The sequence below is a fragment of the Urocampus carinirostris genome, chromosome 3, assembly GCF_059441175.1.
Source record: "Urocampus carinirostris isolate Australia breed hairy pipefish chromosome 3, RoL_Ucar_1.0, whole genome shotgun sequence".
Taxonomy (NCBI): Eukaryota; Metazoa; Chordata; class Actinopteri; order Syngnathiformes; family Syngnathidae; genus Urocampus; species Urocampus carinirostris.
The window spans coordinates 39,119,797-39,135,243 of record NC_142351.1 but is presented as its reverse complement, the minus strand read 5'-3'; the positions used below and the strand labels follow the sequence as shown (position 1 = coordinate 39,135,243).

The 15,447-nt window shown below is 41.5% G+C and overlaps 1 protein-coding gene across 1 annotated transcript; it reads left to right on the top strand.

Moving 5' to 3' along the window:
• Positions 1–8,098: 8,098 nt before the first annotated feature.
• On the top strand, positions 8,099–15,354 carry LOC148369660 (uncharacterized). Its single transcript, XM_088331764.1, has 2 exons — positions 8,099–8,483; positions 12,239–15,354. Exons 1-2 carry the CDS (start codon positions 8,360–8,362, stop codon positions 13,588–13,590), a joined length of 1,476 nt encoding a protein of 491 aa, XP_088187890.1. The 5' UTR covers positions 8,099–8,359; the 3' UTR covers positions 13,591–15,354.
• The last annotated feature ends 93 nt before the right edge of the window (positions 15,355–15,447 follow it).

Sequence of the window (15,447 nt, the reverse complement as noted above, 5' to 3'; positions counted from 1 at the left end):
TCCACTGACAACACGATAATTCATGCTGCACCAAGGCCTCTACAAGAAACGCAGGAGCTATGTCATAATACTTTTCTGGACTTCAGCTCTGCTTCAACACCATTGTCTCTGAGATCTTGGTGGAGAAACTTCAATGTAGGACTCCCTTTCATCTGCAGCCGTATTATGGATTTTCTCTACAACCGCCTGCAGGCTGTGAAACTCTGGCAATGTGTCTCTTCCAACCTGACGCTGCGCACCTGATCACCCAAGGATGTGTGATGAGGCTATCTCTATCTATCTAGAGAGAGAGCTAGATAGATAAACAGGCTGAGAGACTGTTTCTTCTTTCCCTCTAAAGAAGCGCACAAAACTGGGGTGAGAAATAATCTTGTATAGAAATGTTTTATTATTTTGGCACAATGTTTCTGCGGAATGTCATTGCTCTATTTTTAAATGTCCTGTTTTATGATAGACTTACAACCTGCATACAAGCACTACTTTTTAAATGATGCATCTTTATCCTGTTTTTCTTTCGTTGTCCTTTTTCAGGGGTCTCCAACGTGGCGCTTACGGGCACCAGGGTGGCTCCTAAGGGCAGCTGAGGTGCCCACTCACCTGTTTTGAAAATACCTCACCAGTGCTGGGACCTTTTAATTTTCCTGTAAAATTATTTTTGGGGTAGTTTACTGTGTCTATATGACCCTACTAATAACAGTAACAACATGGTAACGAAATGATAAGTTGTTACTTTTACAGATGCATATCAAGCTGGGTGCCCTGTGTGTTAATTAGTAAGAAAAATTTGTTCTTAGCTTGAAAAAGGTTGGGGACCCCTGCTTTTACACGTTTCTCTTTGAGTAACGCATTTAGTCTTGTGTACATTGAAACCATGTTGTAATCAATGACCATAAAGACAATTCTATATATTTCGGTGACAGTTTTCTGCACGAGAGGCAGGAATGGGGGTCTGACCAAGACTTGGTTTTGTGAGTACAAAAAAAGTCAGATTATGCACAATAGTACACTACCGAGCATGTGGAACTGAAAGCAAAATGTTAGGACAGCAGGGGTTGATGACAAAAAATGAAGAGAAAAGACTGACTACTACCTTTAACAGAACATTAAAGATGACAGGGAAACAACATTTTTTGTAATTTATTGTTTTAATTGTCTGCTTCTATCTTTGGTTTGTTCGTCCCGTTTAACAACTACCCTTTGGATTACTTTCTATTCTATGGTCATGGGTTTTAACGCACAAAGATGCGTTAATTCGAGGAATCAACTCCTTGCCCTGAAGAATTCTCATGACGGCGTGACGAGGGGGCCCTATCATGGATGGAGAGAAGGAGCTACCTAAGCGGCTAGCAGCGTTATAAGTTTTTGGTACTGTCCGTAATCATGGTAAATGTGAACTCTACCAAATAAGACCGAAGAACTGGCTGTGCTGGTGAAAAACATGAAAGCGCACAGGGAGTGCAGTTTGCTGTGATTGACGGAAACGTGGCTCACGTTTAGCATCCCTGACGCTAACGTGGAGCTACCTGGACCAGAGCTACCCGACTTTAGCTCTGTTAGACAGACACGAAAGCCTGCGGGAAGCGGAAAGGAGGTGGACTCGCTAACACAAGGTGGTGTATCCCTGGGCACAAAGATTTCCATCTGCCGCAGGGACGTAGAATTTTTGGACTAGCATGTGACATCATCCACTCCGCTGTGACTAAACTTCCACAAAGCACCCCGAGGGCATCCTGTTAATCTGTTAATGAACAACAAAGGAGACTGCTGGAGGTGTGAATTTTCCTACGGTGATGAATAAAGTATCTCTCTGAAATGTGTGAGGAGCGTCATTGAGATGGATCAGTACGACATGTAATATTAGAATGCAAGAGGTACGACGCGCAGAAGCAAATATGAAGTAGGGGGAGGTAGAGCCGTAATTAAGATTTTCGAGAAGGGTTGTTCAAACCTCACATTGTGTTTGCTGTTAAAAACGTCATATTGAAATATGATATTGTGAATGTGTTTAATTGCTGTTGAGATTGTCATGATTGTTTTCTGTTATTAGTGTCAATAAATTTGTTCAAACCAAAAAAAATATATACTTTAATATATTTTGTACGGGACTTTTAATATTTTTGTTTTTTTTTGGTTTGAACAAATTTATTGACACTAAAAACAGAAAACAATCATGACAATCTCAACAGCAATTAAGCACATTCACAATATTATATTCCAATATTACGTTTTTAACAGCAAACACAAAGTGAGGTTTGAACAAACCTTCTCGAAAATCAAACATATTCACAATTTCATTATATAACATCTTTGTTAGTGTCAATAGATCCGTCCAGGCCAAAGTCGATTGTCCTCGGTCTGAACAAATCCACTGACACCAACAGCAGCAAAACACAGCCATCAAGCATATTCACAATTTTTTTATATTTGACAATATGACGTGACGATATGACGTTTTAACATTTTTTCCTGACATTTTCAACATCAATTAAACAATTGAGTTATTTTCTTTTAACAGTAGTTAACCAGCGTGTAAAAGGCAATACCATTGTGCAAGGGCATAGCTCTGCCATCCCACCCTCCCAAGCAGCATTCTTCCAGTCCTCTGTGTGGGTCCTTTCCCTTCTGCGTGGGTCCTCTCCCTTCTGGGTTCCACAACCCAGGCCGTTGCTGCCGGGACTCCCACAGTGTAGCTCCGGCTCCCCCCTCCGGGTGGGTGCAGACGAGTCTTCTTTATGGCTGCGTCCTAGGCCCGCCGCTCGCAGATTGTATGGTATCTGCAGCCATTTGGAGCACAGCCACGGGGGGGATCTGCCTGCACCTCCATACCAGCAGGTTTCTGGAGGTCCAGATGGCGTCCTTGATGGCGGCGAGAGTGAGCCAGTCCCTGGCAAAGTCGTTCCGAGGCCTCCTCGACCGACTCACCCCGCAAAGCACGTACTGTGCATCAGGGACCTCTCCTGCTGGCAAGTCCGGGAACTTTCCTAGTTGTTCGGCCATTGTCCACAAGACCTGGGCAGCGCTGCACTCACAAAAAAGGTGCCTCACCGACTCCTGGGCGCCACAGCCAGGTCGAGGGCACGTCGAAGTCGCTGACATTCCTCGGTGGTGCTTTACAGCTCTGACTGGGAGAATTTCATGAGCCACCATCCATGACAAGTCTCGTAGTCTGTTTGGGAGGGCAGGATGATTGACGTTGCTCCAAACCGTTGTGGATTCGCCAAACGCAAGCCCCCGCACAGGGCTTACTGTAGCTCGCTCTTGCACAATAGCAATAAGGGCCCTGTGGTTTTGTAAAGTGTGACATTCTTGTGTTTCCAAATCAAACGTCTTCAAAAAATCCCGAATAAAGAGATGTGTTGGTGGCAAGTTAAACGAAACTGGAATCAAACGATTGTCTGGTACAAGCTTTAGTATCCGCAAATATGAGCCCATCCAAAAACGGGTCATTGCTTGACTTTTCGGGTTGTTGGGTGGGCCCACAGCGTTTTGGAAGTGGAGAGAGACATATTTGCTTCCCAGGAAAAGCTGGAGGTCAGGCACTCCTTTCCCCCCTTTTTTCTTTTTCATTGTATCTCTTTTTATCCTTTCCCACTTTGAGCCCCAGACAAAGCGAAAGATGGCTCGGTCCAGTTGTAACAGCACGTTTCTTTTAGGCATAAAAATTAAACTGATTGACAAAAGCATTGGGAGGATGATCGCTTTGATGATTAGGACCTTCCCCTCTATTGTCAGTTTTCTTAGTGACCAAAAAACAAGTTTTTGCTTAACTTTCCTTGTCACGTCATCCCAGTTGGTCTCGCCTCCTCCATCCGCATTGAATTTTATCCCTAGGATTTTCTGGTCTGTCTTTAACACCGTCAGCGGGAGTCCTGCCTTTTCTGTCTCTTTCCACATTCCATAAAACTTCACTTGTGATTTTTCTCTATTTAGCCTTGACCCAGACGCCCTCCCAAACAGGTCAGTCAAGTCAAGGGCTCTTTCAACAGATGCGCGGTCAGTACACAAAATATTAAAATCATCCATGTACAAAACACACTTGGTAATTTGTCCCCCACTTCCTGGGATATTGATGCCTTCGACAAATCTATCTTTTCTTAACATTTGTGCCAAAGGTTCAATGCAAAGAACATAGAGAAGGGGAGACATAGGGCAACCTTGACGTACACCGCAGTTGATCTCGATTGCTTCCGATAAATTCCCGTTAATCATGAATTTGCTGTAGATGTCTCGGTATAGCAGTCCTACCCACTTGATGTATTTTTGGGGAAAACCACATTTTTGCAATACCCTGAAGAGGTATTGGTGCGAGACTCGATCAAAGGCTTTTTCAAAGTCTAGGTTTAGGACCGCTAGTCGCATGTTTCTGTCTCTTGCATAACAAATGGTGTCACGGATCAGCATGAGACTGTCGCTGATCTTCCTTCCCACAATGGCACAGGTTTGGTCTGGATCAACCAAGTCTTCCAAGACAACAGACATTCGTGTTGCTAGAAGCTTGCTGAAAATTTTACAGTCCACGTTTAAAAGCGTTATGGGTCGCCAGTTTTTTAAGTCAATTTTGTCTCCTTTTTTGTGCAATAGAGTAACTATCCCTATTCTGAAACTGTCTGGCATATGGTCTAGACTGGAAAATTCGTTAAAAACAGTTAACAGATCTGGTGCTAAAATATCCCAAAAAGTCCGGTAAAATTCGAGGTTCAGTCCGTCCTCCCCGGGTGATTTGCCTTTTTTCATAGTCTTTATGCAATCATTCAGTTGGTCTTGGGTAAAGTCCGATGTTAAAAAGGGGTCTTGACGCACTGATCTTGAAATATGATCTAATACATGCCCCATTTCATTCTCATATGTTTCTTTCTTTTCAAATATTTTTTTGTAGTAGTCTTCGATTTCACTACTTTCCTTTGTTATTTGCCCGTTTTCGTTTTGAAGTTTAAAAATCCCCTCATTTTTGCCCATAATTTTTTTTAAAAAGTAGCGTGTACATTTTTCCCCTTCTTCTATTTCTCTTTCTCTGCTTCTTATTATGATGCCTTTGCTCTTTATTTCCGCCAAAGCGTTTAGTTCTTGTTTGGTCTCTTTGATTTCATCATTAAAGTCCATCCCCTTTTCTGTTAGGATGAAATAGCGTTGGAGTCTTCTTTGTAGTCCCGACATGCGTTTCATCTCTTTGAGTTTCTTGTTTTTCCCTGCATTTTTAAAAAAGGTCTGTGTTCGTTTCTTTGTCATTTCCCACCATTGTGCTCGTGAATCATACGAGTCTTGAAGGGTCTGCCAGTCTTTGTACAGCTCCCTGTATTGTGCGGCTAGAGCCTCATCCTCCAGCAGGGAGCAGTTTAACTTCCACAAACCCTTCCCAACAGTCATACCTGAAGGAAATGAGAAAGAGCAGGACAGTAGCAAGTGATCCGAAAAAAAAACTGGAATTAATCTTGCATCACTCTGTGCTAAACCCCTCGTAAATATGTAGTCTATTCGAGAGGCTCTGGCATTGTCACTACTGAACCAGGTGAAGCCCTCCTCTCCTGGATGTATGGATTTGAAACAGTCCACCAGTTTAAATGTCCGGCACATGTCTTGTAATAAAGTTGATGTTTTATCTACTTTAAACTCCTCATCGTTCCTCTTTCTATCCTTCCTACTTAGGATGCAATTAAAATCTCCTCCCACGATTAGTGGTTGATGGCCTAGCATATGCGACTGGATGTCCTCTAAAAGTTCGTACCTGAGTTGTCTGTCGGCATGGCCGTATATGTTAATGAGGTTAAAATCATTCCCTATATAAGAAAGTCTTGCTAAGATTGCACGTCCGTCTCTCATCACAGTACTCCCCTTTATGATGAGTTGAGGTTTGTTTATTAAAATGGCTACCCCATCGTTACGGTTTTCATTCGAGCCACTCCATAATGACGGATATGGCCAAATCTCTTCCCACTGTTTATAATTTTTTAGAAAGGGGATGCAGCATTCCTGTAGTAAAAACACATCTGTTCTGATAGTTTTTAAGAACGATAAAACACTGTGAGCCTTAACCTTTGATCTCACACTTCTCACATTGATAGTAGAGAACGTAATGTTCATAATTGTTGTTAAAGTATTTAAACTAGTTAGACAAAACCGGGGGATCTGAGTCCATTCTTTGGTGATCATCGAGATCATCGAGAGTGTCACCTGTGTCAGACACATCACTTAAGAGTAGTACCTCATTTTGAGACTCACCGGGGAAAACTCTGGGACCCTCTGACTCTCTGTCTGTGGTTCCAGGTCTTCCCCTTTTTTCTGGGTTAGGGGGTGAGCCAGAGGACCTATCAAGGGGTCTCTTACTTCCTTGCCCACAAAGGGTCAGATTTTTTCCCTCCCCGACTTCCTCCGTCTCAACTTCATACAGTTCCCTTGTGGGCTTATTCACCGGCAATCGGCTTTCTTCTAAATCTCTTATCTTTGTTTCTGGTTTTTTCACCACTCCCAATTTTGTCTCTTTCCAGTGCCCGTATGGGTTTTTGGAGAGTCATTCGCCTTTTCGATTTGTTTGTCTTCTCCAAATCCCGGCAATGGCGTAGCAAACAAATTTGCTAATTTGAACTCTCTTCCAGGCCCTTCCTGATTAATATGTGTTTTCGGAGTGGCAGTTGCTTTTTCTATTCGTTTGTCATGTCCAAATTCAGGTATTTTATGAGAAATCGAATTAGAATTTCCAGGTTCTTCCTGTTTCAATTTTGATTCTCTGGTCTCTGCTCCAGGGGTTTTGGTAGGTACATCTGTTTTTTTAATTTGTTTGTCTTGTCCAATTTCTTTGTGCATTTCTTGATCAATTTCATTGGGTATTTCCATAACTTTATTCATTTCCTGTTCATCTTCATTGGGTATTTCTATAACTTCATTAATTTCTTGTTCATTTTCATTTTGTATTTCCATGACTTTATTAATTTCATTGTCTTTGTTATCTTTATTCACTTCATTGTCTTTGTGACATTTATTCATTTCATTATCTATGTTGTCTGACATCATTTCATTGTCTTTGTTGTCTTTGTTAACTGCCTTCCTAGCTTTCAATTTGTTAGCAAACGAATTTGGGCAGTTTCTAAAGAGGTGATTCGTTTCTCCACAGAGATTGCATTTTCTGCTATTGATACATTCCTCAAAGGAATGTCCAATTGTTCTGCACTTTCCACAAAAAATTCGATCACATACCTCAGCCAGATGCCCATGCTCACCACATTTGCGACAGAGTTTCGGTTGCCCTTGATAGTGGATAAAGCCACGGTTTTCCCCCAGGAATATAGTCGATGGGATTTGTTTCAGTCCCTGAAAGCCCTGAGGATCTTGCCGTAGTTGGACTGGTACCCTCCAGGCACCAGTCCAATAGCCTTTCTCACACCTCACCTTCATAGCCTGGCCTTTTACTGAGCAGTATCTACTCAACCAATAACAGACGTCATCGGCACTGATTATTTCACTAAACATTCTAACAACGACAATCTTGTTAGCATTATCAGTCAGCTTCTCCACTGTAAATCCTGAAAACTGGGACCTCACTCCCTCAAAGCGATTCCAAAACTCTTGATAAAGAGCTGCCGTTTCAAAACTCACATCAAAGCCTTTGCCAGAAGTCATTTTTATGACAGCATGTACCTCCTCCTTTTTAAACTTCAGAATCTTTTCAACAAACTTGTTAATAAAATCCGTCCTTGACATTCCCTCCGAAATTGCCACAACATCTTTGAGCAAGACTCTCACGCAGTTACGTCTCCGCCCGCCGGTATAATGCCCGGCCATGGCAGGACTCGGCTGCTTTACTTCTAACTATGTTAAAATGGTTAGAATTGTAAAATTAATAATTAACAATACTCTTAAAACCGACGCCAATGACAGTATAAACGCATAGAACGAGCAGTGCTAACCTGATGCGTCCACCATCAACCGCAGCGTCACGAAGGAACGTTGAGCTGGTTGAACATTCAGGAGTCGAACAGAGCCAAACATCCGCAATGTTAGAGGGCGGTAATGCACCAAAGTAATGGATACCAACCGCCGTTAAACTCAAAGAAGTACCTCCGTATGTGCCCCGTATCCCACAATCCACTGCGGTCGTGTTTTGAATGAGAAGTAGACATGGCCGTCGCACAAACCGCCGAATAAGATGATTTAAACAAAACTACCAAATGTCCTGTATGTGACTTAAAACCACCTAAGCTTAACAACAGGATCACTTTAAGGTCATTTTTTTTTCCAAGTCTGTACTTTGCGTAGTATCTGCCTTTTTACTCCCATCGTTGTCACCCCGGGCCGTTTTTCTGCAGCCCGATGGAAAATTTCTGTTAAACTTAGGAAAAATCAGGTGTGAGTTTCAAACGCAGAGAAAATGTGCTCAAATGGAATAAGAAGTTTCCAAGAGGGGCTTCGGGAAGCGCAAGAGGAGACCGAGCGAGAACTTCAACAGTCGGACTCTCTTGTCAAGCAGATACGAGGTGTTTGGAATAGACAAGGTTGGTCATTTTAATTTCTGTAATATTGTTAACATCTAATATTTGTATTTTGGGGTCCAACGTATGATATTATTTTCGTTCGGATATGGCCTGGGCTTTTTTTGTTGTTGACATACCTACAAACATATTTTTATGCATGATTTACGCTGAAAGGATATTGCAGCAATAGACTAACATTTGACGGACATTTTTTCCTCTGGTCATCATATGCAAGGTTACAAAAGTTGAAAATCATCAGCTTTGATTAACAATTGACAGAGCAGAAGGGAAAGACAGGAAAAAGCCGCAGTTTATCTTGCTCCTGTCCCTTTAACAACCGGGACACTTATTATGTGGGGGGTTTAAGGGTTATTTATCTATCTTCGTTGTTCATTATTCATTATCCGTTATCGGTCAGTTCATAATACGCTACAAAGCCTAGGAGTCGGGACACTTACTCTCAGCTAAAAGGCCAAGCTAAGTTCCTAGCCCTAAAGCCTTGTTGCGTAGTCAGATTTTATAACAAAAACATTTGTGTATCGAACATCACATCGGTTTGGAGCAACGTGAATCATCCTGCCCTCCCAAACAGACTACGAGACTTATCATGGATGGTGGCTCATGAGGTTCTCCCAGTCAGAGCCGTAATGCACCACCGAGGAATGTCAGCGACTTCGACATGCCCTCGACCTGGCTGTGGCGCCCAGGACTTGGTGAGGCACCTTTTTTGTGAGTGCAACGCTGCCGAGGACTTGTGGACAATGGCCGACCAACTAGGAAAGTTCCCGGTTTTGCCAGCAGGGGAGGTCCCTGATCCACAGTACGTGCTTTACAGGGTGAGTCGGTCGATGAGGTCTCGGAACGACTTTGCCAGGGACTGGCTCACTCTCGCCGCCATCAAGGACGCCATCTGGACCTCCAGAAACCTGCTGGTATGGAGGTGCAGGCAGATCCCCCCGTGGCTGTGCTCCAAATGGCTGCAGATACCATACAATCTGCGAGCGGCGGTCCTAGGACGCAGCCATAAAGAAGAATCGTCTGCACCCACCCGGAGGGGGGAACCGGAGCTACACTGTGGGGGTCCCGGCAGCAACGGCCTGGGTTGTGGAAAGTAGAAGTAAGAAGGGAGAGGACCCACACAGAGGACTGGAAGGATGCTGCTTGAGAGGGTGGGATGGCAGAGCTATGCCCTTGCACAATAGTATTGCCCTTTACACGTTGGTTAACTACTGTTAAAAGATAATAACTCTGAAATTGTTTAATTGATGTTGAAAATGTCAGGAAAAAATGGTAAAACGTCATATCGTCACGTCATATTGCCAGATATAACAAAATTGTGAATATGCTTGATGGCTGTTGAGATTGTCGTGTTTGTTTTGCTGCTGTTGGTGTTGGTGGATTTGTTCAGACCAAAGACAATCGACTTTGGCCTGGACGGATCTATTGACACTAACAAAGATGTTATATAATGAAATTGTGAATATGCTTGATTGCTATTAAGATTTTCGAAAAGGGTTGTTCAAACCTCACATTGTGTTTGCTGTTAAAAACGTCATATTGAAATATAATATTGTGAATGTGCTTGATTGCTGTTGAGATTGTCATGATTTTTTTCTGTTATTAGTGTCAATAAATTTGTTCAAACCAAAAATCATCACACAAGAGACAAAATCAAAAGTGTAAAATATTGAAAATCATTAGCATGTTTAACATAAAGTGTCGATTTCATGTTCACTTGAACCATATCACCCTCATTTTTGATCATTTGTTCTCACTACTTAAGTTGTATTTTCTACGAGAAGAGCCAGAAGTCAATTTTGATCTGACGATACTAGTTTAGCTGATCATTAGTCATTTTTTTTCCATTTAGATGTTGAGGAACTCAAACTAGTTGTAGAGGTCAGCTGGTCAGGTGCGATTTTAGGTTCAGAGCTTTGGGGTTGCTGAGCACCCAGAGTTGCTGGCTGGTTGCATTTGTTTTCATTTCAAAAGAGTTATAGGATCGTTCAACACTGTTCACTTCCTATTTTTGAAGATCACATTACTCTTTGTGGTCAGCAAAACACTTTTACTGCACCCTGACAGGTTTTTACTCATTTAATTCTATTGGAGTACACATACATGCACAGAAGTAGAAGAAGCATGGAACTTATTAGACTATAATTCACTCTATTCAACACACATTACGGATTGGATTTGTTGCCTGACCTTGAGGTTTGGATACATGTCAATAACTTTTTGGTGTTTTTTTGGTTTGAACAATTTTATTGACTCTAAAAACAGAAAACAATCATGACAATCTCAACAGCAATTAAGCACATTCACAATATTATATTCCAATATTACGTTTTTAACAGCAAACACAAAGTGGTGTTGCACTTGGTCAAGCACATGTTTTTCTATGGCTATCACAGTCAGGTGCTGGAGTCTGTTCTGCCTAATGGTCCTTTGAAGCCAATTATGGAGCAGGTGTAATTTACTGAAATACCTTTCGCTACTACAACTGCTTTTTGGAATTGTTAGGCAAATCTGAATAACTGCCTTCGAAGTTGGAAACATTGCAATATCTAAAGATTGTACACTCATGTTGTGTCTTCGTGGCACCAGACTCCTTCTTGCGCTTCAAACATGTTGTTGCCACCACTACCTTTTCTGACTCAAATTCATTGCCATAATTATTTAACAGTGTTGAAAAATGAGGCACGGACAAAAAAAAATCTAGGAATCAAATGGAGCGAATCATTAGAAGGCAGTTGCGTTGCTCACCTTTTTATTTTGTTTTACATTAAAAAAACGTATCTAGGAGTTTTAATCATATTTAAGCCTATTCTGTCCTTTATTAAGAAAAATAGAGTTTTGAATTGTTATCATTTTCATGGGTGCTTCGGTTAAATCTTGGGGTGCTGGACCACCCCTAAAAACTGACTAAATCCGTCCATGTTTTTGCTGTATTTTTGCATGTGCGGTTTTTACACAACCATGGGGAAGTCTTTGAATCTAGACTTAAACGTTTAACCAATTTTTAGAACACATTTATGGTATATTAAATCGTTTGTGTGATGTTGACCTCATTGTTTTGTTTTCTTGTCCTTGAGGAAGACAGATGAGCCTGAAAGTTGCACAATGCATGTATTCTGAGCAATCAGACAGGAACCTGGACTTAAAACATAGCATCACCTAAAACGGGGATGGGCAAAGTTTTTAAGTTGTAGACCACATTGGTTTTAGACTTAGAGGGGAAATATTGATTGATTGATTCTGTGAAATGAATCAGTCAATCAATCTAAATCTGATACCTCTGCAATACATGGAGGAAAAAGAAATCCAATTCTTCTCAATAAATATATGCGGTGGATTGAATAAACTCCAAATAAATTAGGACTAGCTAATAATTGTATCTTTCCTGAAATCCAATCAACTATTTACCTACCAAGCATTTTCTGCAAAAAACAACAACCCAAAAACCATAGAATCCCAAAATATTTTGAACATTTTCTCTACTGTTTCACTACTTTTCATATTTAATTTTAATGTTGACTATGTATTGTCGATCCTCTTGCAACATCCATTACAGCCAGGTTATCCTGAAAGGGGGATTTGCCTATATGGGGTGCCTTCTCAAGTTTTTTTAAATTTTGCTCATTCATCACTTTATTTAATATTTCCTTGCCCTTGTGTAGTTTTCAGATTAGGGGATGTTGTAATGGTTCAGCCTTTTGTGACTTTTTGTGATTAAAGGCTATACAAATAAATGGGACCTGACTTGTGTCTTGCAGACGTCAGTGAAAAATATCTTCCCACTGCGTGGCATGAAGCAGAGTTGTGCTGCATTAAAATTGAGGAGGAGGAGGATTTTAGGCCTTATAACGCCATAAAACAGGAACCAGAGTTGCCTGGAGTTAAAACTGAGAATGAAGACGGCTATAACCCTTATCAAGTCAAAAAGCAGGAGGAGGAGGAGGAGGCTTATCACGTAAAGCAGGAGAAGGAGGATGTGGAGCCTGTTGATGTTAAAGAGGAGGAAGATCTTAAAGTGTTGCTTGTGGCTGGGGTCCATTCAACCACCGAAGATCAAGGTCAACCCGGAGAGAACAGTTGGCAGGAGCCTCTAAGCTTCAGTTCCCATCAACATGTGACAACAGTTGATGACAACTCGTCCATCTCTGCAAACACTGAAAGTGACAAACAGTCAGAAAGAGAGTGTGGGAGAGCGTTTCGACACAAGTCTAATATGGAGTTGCTTATGAAAGTTCAAGGTGGTGAGAAGCCTTTTGTCTGCTCAGTTTGCAGTCAAAGATTCAGCCGGAAGACTTCCCTACAATTACACATAAGAAGCCACACTGGTGAAAAATCTTTTAACTGCTTAGTATGTGGTAAAAAATTCACTCACAAAGGACACTTGAAATCACACACACTAACCCATACTGGTGAGAAGCCTTTTGCCTGCTCAATTTGTGGTGAAAAATTCAGCCAGAAGCAAAATTTAAAAAGCCACACAAGAACCCACACTGGTGAGAAACCATATGCATGCTCTGTTTGTGGTAAAAGATTCAGCCATAAGCTCAATTTAAAAAGGCACACTAGGACCCACACAGGTGAGAAACCTTTTAATTGTTTAGTTTGTGGTAAAAATTTCACCCACAAACAAAACCTGACATCCCACACACTAACCCACACCGGTGAGAAGCCGTTTTCCTGCTCAATTTGCGGAAAAAGATTTGCTCGGAATGGGAATTTAAAATCACACAAAATAACCCACACTGGTGAGAAGCCTTTTTCTTGCTTAGTTTGTGGTCAAAGATTCACTGAGAGTGGACACTTAAAAAGCCACACAAAAACCCACACTGGTGAGAAGCCTTTTGCCTGCTCAGTTTGTGGTAAAAGATTCGCTCGGAAAGGGAATTTAAAATCACACAAAACAACCCACACTGGTGAAAATCCTTTTGTGTGCTCAGTTTGCGGTCAAAGATTCAGCCATAAGTCTGACTTAAAAAGCCACACAAGAACCCACACTGGTGAAAAGCCTTTTGACTGCTCAGTATGTGGCAAAACATTCACCAAGAGTTGTAACTTAAAAAGACACACAAGAACCCACAATGTGAAGAATCATTTTTCCTGCCCAGTTTGAGAATTGTAAATTAAAAAACACACAATAACCCGCAGTGGTGAAAATCATCTTTCTTGTTCAGTTTGCGCTCAGAGACTCTCAAGTCAGGCATTGATCAATCTGCTTAATGTGAAGTAACTTTGAATTCACGTTTTTTGCTGACAAAGTCAGGATGATCTTTTTCAAGATTTATTTTATATCTGATTATGATTGAATGAACCTACAGTACATTTTATGCATTTTCTTCTATCTGTAATCAAAGCATAAAGATTTTTTTAATGAAATGATCTGCATTTATATAGCGCTTTTCAAGTCGATGACTTCCCAAAGCACTTTACAATGTGCTCCACATTTCCCAATAGCGGCCTTGTATTGCAGCCATGTAAGACGCTAACCTGCTTATTGGGGGTATTAGGGGTTCAGTGTCTTACCCAAGGACACTTTGACATGTAACACGGACGAGCCGGGATTCGAACAAGACGAGTGCTCTACCTCCTGAGCTACTGCCGCCCCAAATAAGGCTTTCATTATTTTTCATCACATATGAGTGATTTAGAATCGAATATGAGTATTTTCACACGCTGCTCCTCAATGCCAAAGTCCAGCTCATCTTTGAAGAGCAGGATGACGCTTTTCCCCGAAAAACATCAGCAACCAGACGACGAAGGTCCTTTATCTGAGTCAGATCAGGAGAATTCTCCTGCTACTGATAACCATGGGAACCAGTACTATCTCTTTCATGGTGCCCCTACAACCCAGGTGGTTAAGGGATCTGTGAACTGTGATAATTGGATTATCATTGTGAGTTTGTACAATGGACCTTTTTCAATATTGTTCTGTCGATTGAACAATGATGATTTCCATTCGAGATTTATTTTAAACTGAATGTTTTCAAACAGTTTGAGACATTTTACATTGGACTTATAACATTCCATAAGTTGCAAAGGTTCAGAGTTCACTTCCAGCTACTGGCCTCTTTACATGTTCTCCCCGGATTCTCTTTTCAATGATCTCCTAAATTATCGATTTGACTGTTACCTTGTCCTTAAAATGAAATGGGGAAAAATAAATTGTCAAAGTTATGCTAAGAATTGTTTTATTTGCTGAATTGGTTCCTGTCGGCCATTCGTTTGTCCATCTTAATAAGAAAACTAAAGATTAGGAACTATCTGTTTTCGATTGGATGCATTGAAAAAAAAAAGGGAAACTAGTCCGGTCATGGCGGCTGAGTGTTTAGCGCATCCGCGGCACAGTTCTGAAGTCATGGGATCAAACCATCCTATGTGGAGTTTGCATGTTCTCCCTGTGCTTGCATGGGTTTCCTCCGGCCACTCCGGTTTCCTCCCACGTTCCAAAAACATGCATGTCAGGTTTATTGGCCGGTCCAAGTTGTCCCTAGGTGTGAATGAGCAAGTGACTTGTCTGTCTCTGTGTGCCCTGAGACTGGCTGGCAACTAGTTGAGGGTGTCCCATGCACACTGCCTGAAGATGGCTGGGATGGGCTCCAGCACCCCCGCGACCCTACTGAGGATAAGTGGTGCAGATAATGGATGGTCCGGTCACATTTACTTGTATAGCCCTTAATCACAAAATGACTGCACAGGCCAGAATCCCCTGATCTAAAATCTTCATGCAAGCATGGACAACCACTTATCCAGCGTTTTTATTTTGTATGGTGATATTTAAAAATAAAATGTTCATATGTTTTTTGTGTGTTCACCCAACAGATACTGGAAAATAAAATATAACAATAATAAACTGTTTCTTCGTACTCTTTTTACCCAAAAAACGTTAATGTTATTGTAATTCTTCTACCTCTCCTACCTTGACATTGTGCTGCCCCAGCGTCGAATTCCTAGTATTTTGTAACCCTGTTTA

Bases quoted from the DNA above. Each gene is read 5' to 3' on its own strand.
- LOC148369660 (XM_088331764.1), top strand. From the start codon at position 8,360: ATGTGCTCAAATGGAATAAGAAGTTTCCAAGAGGGGCTTCGGGAAGCG. The intron at 8,484-12,238 runs GTTGGTCATTTT...TGTGTCTTGCAG, and splicing joins AGGTGTTTGGAATAGACAAG to ACGTCAGTGAAAAATATCTT.